The 8994-nt window shown below is 40.4% G+C and overlaps 1 protein-coding gene across 1 annotated transcript in view; it reads left to right on the plus strand.

Moving 5' to 3' along the window:
* Positions 1 to 2833, plus strand: part of Ubn2 (ubinuclein 2) — a 57467-nt gene extending 54634 nt beyond the window's left edge. Inside the window, exon 15 of the mRNA XM_028768415.1 lies at positions 1146 to 2833. Within this exon, the coding sequence (XP_028624248.1) occupies positions 1146 to 2720 (1575 nt within the window). The 3' untranslated portion in view covers positions 2721 to 2833. The remainder of the gene's footprint in view (positions 1 to 1145) is intronic.
* The last annotated feature ends 6161 nt before the right edge of the window (positions 2834 to 8994 follow it).

Raw genomic sequence — 8994 nt, forward strand, 5'->3', positions numbered from 1 at the left:
TTCTCACTTGTAGGAGACAGTAAACACATATTTGATACATTACAAATGACGTCCATCAAAATGAGTAGAATGATTTCAATATGGTTGAATAACTCACTACTTTCCTAATGTACTGGTGGTCGGGAGCTATCGAAATACAAGGAAGCAGAGAGCAAGAGTCAGCATCCCAGCAAACTTATTAGACAAGAGTCATGGTCTTGATATAAAAGTGAAGCCCTTTCCAAGCACCAGGGCAGTGAAAGTGTCTGATACGCTGGAATGGACAGCAGGTTCTGGATTTCTGATTTAAGTGGAGTTAACGAGTGATGTCAGTTAGTGTCCTTTAGCCCCATTTTCAGGTCCTGGTAAGATGACTTGCAAGGACATGGTGGTATAGTGTGTCACACACTGTTATTTGGAGAGCTGGGTAGAGAGTACTGTCTTAATGTTATTTTGGTTTTGACAATCTTTTCAAGATTTCTAGCTTTAAAATACAGGGTACAGGGCTGGAGAGATGGCTCAGCGGTTAAGAGCACTGACTGTTCTTCCAGAGGTCCTGAGTTCAAATCCCAGCAACCACATGGTGGCTCAAAACCATCCGTAATGAGATTGGATGACCTCTTCTGGTGTATCTGAAGACAGCTACAGTGTACTATTCATAAATAAAATAAATAAATAAATCTTTAAAAATAAATAAATAAATGAAAATAAAAAAAAAAAATACAGGGTACTTTGGCATAGACTTTTATATCAGTACTTGGGAGGCAGCGGCACATAGATCTTAGTAAGTTCAAGGCCAGCCTAATCTACATTAGGAGTTCCAGAACAGGCAAGGCTATAAACAGACCTATATCGGAACAAACAAAATAACCAAAAAAATAATAATTTTAGTCATCATAAGAATTTTACTCTTAGCCGGGCGGTGGTGGTGCACGCCTTTAATCCCAGCACTTGGGAGGCAGAGGCAGGTGGATTTCTGAGTTGGAGGCCAGCCTGATCTACAGAGTGAGCTCCAGGACAGCCTGGGCTATACAGAGAAACCCTGTCTCGAAAAACCAAAAAAAACAAATAAAAAATGGAATTTTAGTGTTTTATAAAACAAAATTTGAAATTTGTAATTAATTCTCTATCTTTTTTTCTAATACAATCAATGCTACGTATGCTAGGAATGTAGCCCCAAAAAAGACCCCAGAGCTCCTGCGTCCATGGTGGCTTCAGGTGGCGGTCCTTCCACGAGCGCCAGCACATCCATCGCTGCCTCAGCCAGCTCCAGCTCAACACCAGCTCAAGAAACCATCTGCCTTGATGACTCCCTAGATGAAGACCTGTCTCTCCCCTCAGCCTCACTGGATCTTGTGTCTGAAGCTTTAGCTGTCATCAACAATGGGAACAAGGGCCCCTCAGTTGGTTCAAGGCTAACTGTGCCAACTACAAAACCTCGGCCAGGACTGAGAGAAGAAAAGCTAGCAAGTATCATGAGTAAGTTACCACTGGCTACTCCCAAAAAACTAGATTCTACTCAGACTGCTCACTCATCAAGTCTTATTGCTGGTCACACGGGGCCAGTACCAAAGAAACCCCAGGATTTAGCTCATACTGGTATTTCTTCAGGCCTTATTGCTGGTTCTTCAATTCAGAACCCTAAAGTTTCCTTAGAACCTTTGCCAGCCAGGCTACTCCAGCAAGGACTGCAAAGGTCAAGCCAGATACATGCTTCTTCCTCTTCACAGACTCATGTCTCCTCCTCCCAAGCCCAAGCTGCTGCCTCCTCTCATGCTCTGGGAACATCAGAGGCCCAAGATGCTTCTTCGTTAACACAAGTAACAAAGGTGCACCAGCACTCAGCTGTCCAGCAGAACTATGTGTCTCCATTACAAGCCACCATTAGTAAATCACAGACCAACCCAGTGGTGAAACTAAGTAATAACCCCCAACTTTCCTGTTCATCCCAACTACTCAAGACTTCAGATAAGCCACTGATGTATCGCCTCCCTTTGTCTACCCCATCACCTGGAAATGGTTCTCAGGGGCCCCACCCCCTGGTTTCTAGGACAGCACCGAGTACCACTACCTCCAGTAACTATTTAGCCAAGGCTATGGTGTCACAAATCTCCACGCAGGGTTTCAAATCTCCCTTTTCAATGACTGCATCTCCCAAACTTGCCGCATCTCCCAAACCTGCCACATCTCCCAAACCTTTGCCCTCACCTAAGCCTTCTGTTTCACCCAAGCCCTCTCTGTCTGCTAAGCCTTCAGTATCTACTAAACTGATTTCTAAATCCAACCCAACTCCCAAACCTGCTGTATGCCCAAGTTCTTCTAGTCCAAACACACTAGTAGCCCAGAGTAGCCACTCCACAAGTAACAACCCCGTCCATAAACAGCCCAGTGGAATGAACATCAGCAGACAGTCTCCCACTCTGAATTTGTTGCCCTCAAATCGCACTTCTGGCCTTCCGACTACAAAAACTCTTCAGCCCCCTTCTAAACTAACAAACTCATCATCCACTGGAACTTCTGGGAAGAACAACATGAGTGGACTTCCAGTGAATGTGCCTGCCAGCAGAGGTAGCAACCTTAACTCAAGTGGAGCTAATAGGACTAGTCTATCTGGGGGAACAGGAAGTGGAACACAGGGTGCTACTAAACCGTTGTCTACCCCACATAGACCAACCTCTGCCTCAGGGACTTCAGTGGTAACAGCCAGTGTGCAGGTATGTATGGACTGTGTATTTATATAATGAATGTAAGATTGAGCAACTTTCCAGGTGATACATACAACACGTAGTATGTGTTTAAAATGGGCTGATGACAGCCACGCCTATGAAATGCTCTCAGTGTTGACATCATAGTGCTGGGGGAAGTTTTTATTGGAATGTGGGTTTTTTATTTTTCAACCAAGTATCATGTTAGGCCATGTGTGTGGTGCCATACACCTGTAATCCTAGCACATGGAAGGCTGAAGCAGGAAGAACTGAAGGCCAGCCTGGGCTATATGCAGGGGATTCTCAGCTAACCTAGGCTGCATAACAGAGTCTTAAATAAAAATAAAACTTTAGAAGGTGGGCACATTAGCTCAGTGATAGTCTCTCTAACTTTTGAAACCTCAAGGTCAGTCCCCAATACCAGGAAAAAAAAAATCACATTTACCTTAACATTTGTTCTGTAAAGCAAAACTTGAGTGGATATTTAAAACTTTATCTCTTAGCCAGGCATGGTGGTGCACTCCTGCAATCCTAATTCTTGGCAAGATGGAGGCCAGCTGTTGAGAAGTTCAAAGTTATCTTTAGTTACACATCAGGTTCAAGGCCAGCATGGGCCATATGTCACCCTGTGGAGAAAAGAAAATCTCCACAAACTCTCTCTTACTAAAAGCAAAAAAAAAAAAAAAAAAAAAAAAAAAATAGTAGTAGTGCAGGAGTTTAACATATTTTCACTCGACTATCTTTTCTTCTGTCTTTATGTGTGAGAGAGGGCATGATGTTCATATTGGGTGCAGTGCTTAAGAAGGCCAGAAGATGGCGACAGATCCCCTGGAGCTGGCGTTACAGGCAGGTGTCAGCCTAACTTGGATGCTAGAAACCAACCTCTAGTCCTCTGAAAGAGCAGCAAGTGTTTGTTCTTAACCACTGAGCTACCTTCTTTAGTTATTAAATCAAATTTGTACATTTGTATTATTTTTCTTTAAGCATTTATCCTCTCTAAAATTTTATTTTACATTAACTTTTTAGTTATGTGTAATACATTAATGCCTATATGCCACATCTTCCCAGTTGGTTAATTTTTAGTGTAAACTTGCCCTCAGTTAGTCAAGGCCTGTTTGCTGGAAGGAACATAAATAGTATTTCCTTCACCATTGCTGTTGCACAACTGGTCACATCTTTGTGTACTGTAACACTTACTGAGAGTGCCCTTCCTGGCTCTCAAACTGCCACTCAGAATTCCTTGTATGGCATTTAGGATTATAGAAAAGTCTGAGGCTGTGATGATTATATTATACCCTTTTATAAGTGATGTGTTTGCTCTGCAGAAATGAGTACAAAATGTACCTTTTAAATCCCAGTATTCTTAGACTTATAGCTGTGTTTATCTAATTAAATTAATTTTGTACTTAGGACATAAAGAACCTCAGACCTGACTATTTTTTCAGCTCAAGAATATTTTATTTTCAGTCAGTGAGATGGCTGAATGGGTAAAGGTGCTTGCCACCAAGTGTAACGACTTGAGTTCGATCTCTGGGACCCACATGGTAGAAGGAGAACAGACTCCCGAAAGTTGTCCTCTGGCCTCCACATCCACATACCATGGCACCAAGAATAAATGTAATTTTAAGATTTTTTTTTTTATAAAAATAAAGACTATGTTATTCTGTGTTTGGTAGTTGTTTGTGATTCAGTGCTTTTTTAGATTTAGACATTTTAGAGAGTAGACATTTTTATACAGACTAGACTGGCTAGGACTCTACTGCGCTCCTACCTGTTCCTGAAGCTGAGATTCCTAGCATGTGCTGCTACACCCAACTTAGCTGAGGGCCTTTTTTTTTTTTTTTTTTTAAGATAGAATCTTCCTGTGTAGTGCAGGCTAATTTCAGCCCAGGCTACTTCAGGATTGTAGCAATCCTTCTGCTATTAGTCTCCGAACTGCTGAGTGATGTTGTTCATATAGTTCATATAGCTCTGACTTTTAAATCATCATGTACTGTGTTCATTTTTCTGCCTTGTCTATATTTTGAGGCTTTCAAGAGACTTGTTCTTCGCATTAATGATGTGACTTCTTTAATATTTTTTCCTCCTGGAAATAATGTATATTCACTGTGAACAGATTTAGAGACAAGAAAAAAAGCCACCTGTGCACACCACCTGTGCACACTACCTTTTATTTGTAGGGTGTTTGAAGGCTGTTTTCAAAAAGCTATCTCATATAATATTATGTTGTAAATACCTTTTTGAAAATATGTATTTTATCAAGTACAGGTACTTAAGTCTGTGACTCATGAGAATGTCACTCACCTGTGAAATGAGTTGTCTAAGTCAGTGCTTTAAGTTCTTACTGCTTCCTAGTTTGTGAAATAGTGATTTAATGAAGTTTCCCCCTTGCTGTTTGTAGAGGCTTCATGCAGTTCAGTGTAGTGTAAGACGTGGTGTGGAATGCACATTTACTAATACCAAGTCATCCTTCTTCCACTTACGTCATTCTTTCCCATTCCTGTGGGCTCAGGAATACTAATATAGAACAAATTTAATTTATTGGCACGTCACTGGTTCAAATCCATATTAATGTTTTGTCTTTGTAAAAAAAAGTTTTCATCATAAGAAAATAAAGCTGAGTAGTGTTCTTCACCTAGATCCCAGTACTCAGACAAAAGGATCACTTGAGCTCATAAGTTCAAGACCAGCAAGTTAGTAAGACCTTACGTCAAAGAGAGGGTTAAAGAAAAGGGGTAGAGAGGTAACTAACAAAACTCAAATCATTGATTATGGGGATTATTTGTTAAAATTGTTAATTATAGATAAAATCTGAGAATTAGCCTTCATTACTGTTCATATTTGCTAACAAAGCAACTTTCTAAAATTAACCTTTAATTTGATCAAAGGAAAAAAAATGAAATTCCAACAAAAATAGTAGTTCCTGGTTTCTACTCTCTTTAACTACCACAGTTTTGTTTTTTCTGAGCAAGGCCTTCAAGAAGGCCACTGCTTCCCATGTGCCAGGGTGTAGGTGTGCACCACAGTGCCCAGCTTGAAGGACTAAGGAATGGCAGCCAGGGGTGGTGTGCTCACCTTAGTCCCAGGCAGAGGCAGGACATCTCTGAGTCTGAGTTCAGCCTTGTCTTCAGTGAGTTCCAGACCAGTCAGGGCTCCATAGTGAGACCTCATACAAGGAAGAATGAATGACAGACTTCATTTTATAAATGTTACCATTGGTTATCTTGTGACTTCCATTATAAAAATAAGAGTTTCAGTTCTCGTATAGCTGTGCCGTTTTGCTGAAAAGGTGATCAGATTTTGGTGAAATCTTCTGTGACATATTAGTATTGTCTTTGCTGCACTGTCAGAGTTATGGCTTCATTACTTTCTTATTATAAAAGGTTAAGGGAGTTTTCTACACTTTAAACTTGGTTTTGTGTATTGTTCTTTACTTCATTGCCTTCAAGTACCTTCAAGTACCTGGTTAAATTCTTCACTTTTTTTCACCTCGGAAATCTATCTGACCTTCTTGTATTTGGTTATCATTTATCCCAAAGGAAGCCACTCACTATCTTAAGATAAATAACTGATCTGTCAGCAAGAAAATCTGTCTGCATGACAAAATCTGTGCCCCAGACAAGTTCCTTCCTGGTACTCTTCCACTCCCAGGTGGCTTTATGACTCGGAAACCCCAAGGTGCCCACCTTCTTTGATCTGTTTTTATTTCTTACTGGTTTGACTCAGGAAGAAGTCAGCAGTTTATTAACATTATGTAGCCTCTGCAGCTGAGTAGTTGTTGGTATGCAATAGCATCTCTGAAGTGTTCTCAGCTGCTCCTAGCCTCCAGAGGCCGATGTTCCTTGATGAGGGAGTAAATTTGGGACCTGTTGGTCTCGAAGGCTGCACCTCCTGTCTACAAGGCATCTGCAGGGCTATCTGAAGCACAGTGAAAAGATAGGTCATTTAACAAAGGTTGGAAGTTCAAATCTTATTATTGATTCTGTCTACTTTCTACTTAATAGCTTTCCTTCCAGAACGTTCTCCCTCTTTCTTGACCTTCCACTTACTGACTTTGTCTGACCCCATATTTGCCTCTTTATGATTCTAGAAGTCATCGTTCAGTATGCAAACTGAGTACTGTGTGCCAAGCTCTCTTCTCTGTGCTGGGGAACCAGGGTGAACTATACCCACTCTCATGAGACATACCTTTTAGATAAACATGAGTTTTTTTTTTTTTAAAAGCATGTGCTATGCAAAGATTGTTAAAAATTGGTTGTTGCTAAGATAGTAGACGACAGAAAGCCTGTTAAAGGAATTTGAGCTGAGAGCTGGAGGAACAGGGCACAGCCATGTGTAAAGAAGACAGGAAATTGGTATGGGCTAGAGGAAACAGCCGTATAAAAATGCCAAGTGAAAGAGCCCTCGTGTGCTGTGCGAGCAAAGTATAGGGAGAGACCCACAGTATGTCAAGGGGACCTGGGATTTGATATTTACACTGTGTGGAAGGGAAGCTGTTAAACGGAGGTCTTAACTAAGAGAATGATATAGCTACATTTCAGAGTATTATTCTGAGTGAATGGGAAACAGCTGTTTCACCAAACAGAATGAAAAGCTGTAGACGAACAAGTGCCTGCCTGAGAAATGCGATTTCCATTCATATTTTTTCTCAAAATGAAGAAAGCTTAGAAAACATGTCTGATTATGGACACTATATATTCTGCTTACCTAGATAATGTTGACAGCTTTTCTATGCTACCAGATGTTATAAACTGTGAAGTTTTCTACTTCCTAAAGTGCCCCTTTACGTAAACTTCTGCATGACAGTGTAACATAGAGATTACCCGACATTCCAGTTAATAATAAAATCAGATTTGGAAAATTCTTAAAAAGTATAAAACATTAGTTTTAGCATATTTTTTTAAATTGCTGATATCCAAGTTATTTTTAAAAATAGGAACTTAGCCCAGTTTATCTTCTCTGTCTGTTGTAATGCTTCAGTTAGATTCTTGCAGAAGGACTTTAAAAAGGTCAACTCGTTTGCATGATTTGCTGTTTTTACTGAGGGAGTCCATTCAGGATACAGCCTTGGAGGCTGACTTGAAACTACAATAGATGTAATGTTTAAAAAGAAGGAATCATGATTGCGTACGTTTAAACTGATACAGGATCCTTTTTATCCTAGTTGCCTTAACTGGGTATTTTTTCATAAATGTACCCACTATGTTACCAGAATCAGCATAGTAAAGAAAAAGGCTGGCAACCTTTCCAAGTGTCACTTAACAGAGGACTAGTACTTAGGTGTGAGAAGAAAGTTGGGTAGAGAGGAAACGGTCCTTCAGTTTTGAGCCTGCAGACTAAGATTGCAGTCCCCATACCTGAAAAAGAAATGCTTGCTGAAGGCAGGACAAGGTGGGAGACCAGGTGATTCTAGTTTTGGACATGTCACATGTTGGAAACCCATGTGGTGTGTTATTCACTAAACTCTGATTCATAGGATTAAACCTGAGGTGACAGGTCAGAACTGAGCTTATAAATCTACTTGGTAACAAAGGAGAAGAGAAAAGGAGAGGAAATGGAGGAGTGGAAGCAAAAAAAGACGGCTTCTGCAGAGTGATGTCACTTCTGTTCAGCAGTAGTATGAACCCTGGAATGTATAATATGAATATGCCACACGCGTATAGGAAAGTTACATGTATTTTCTAGCACATTAAGAAATAAAACCTTCAACCCTTACTAGCCATGATGGTATCTGAGGCATTCCTGTAGTCACAGTACTTAAGATGTTGAGGCTGAAAGACTTGGATTTCAAGGTTAGTTTGTAAATGAGTTCCAGGCCAGCCTGGGCTACACGGAGAACCTGTTTGAAAAAAATAAATAAATAAAACATCAACTCTTAATATGAGGTATTTTAATAGAAGTAAGCACACAAAACCAACAATAGCTGATATATATTGTCAATTAAAAAAAAAAAGCTTTTTGGAAGTTCTAGCTAGCCTGAAACTTGCTATGTAAACCAAGCTGGCCTAAACTCACAGAGATCCACCTGGCTCTGCATCTCAAGTTCTGGAATTAAAGGCTTGAACCACCACCACCCAGTGAGAAAACATTTACGCTTAGTCTAATTTCAGAAAAACAGCGCAATGGAAACCAGCTTCCAGCAGTTGTGGAGAGACTAGACTGTGGGAAATGGAGGAGGCGGTCCTTCAGTAAGATTGTTTAAAGGGAAACAAATAATCGATTATTACTGGGAGACAGAGGGAATCTAGAGATCACAGTGGAGGTGTGTAATAGATTATTACTGGGAGACGGAGGGAATCTAGAGATCACA

The sequence above is a fragment of the Grammomys surdaster genome, unplaced genomic scaffold (assembly GCF_004785775.1).
Source record: "Grammomys surdaster isolate TR1022 unplaced genomic scaffold, NIH_TR_1.0 186, whole genome shotgun sequence".
Taxonomy (NCBI): domain Eukaryota; kingdom Metazoa; phylum Chordata; class Mammalia; order Rodentia; family Muridae; genus Grammomys; species Grammomys surdaster.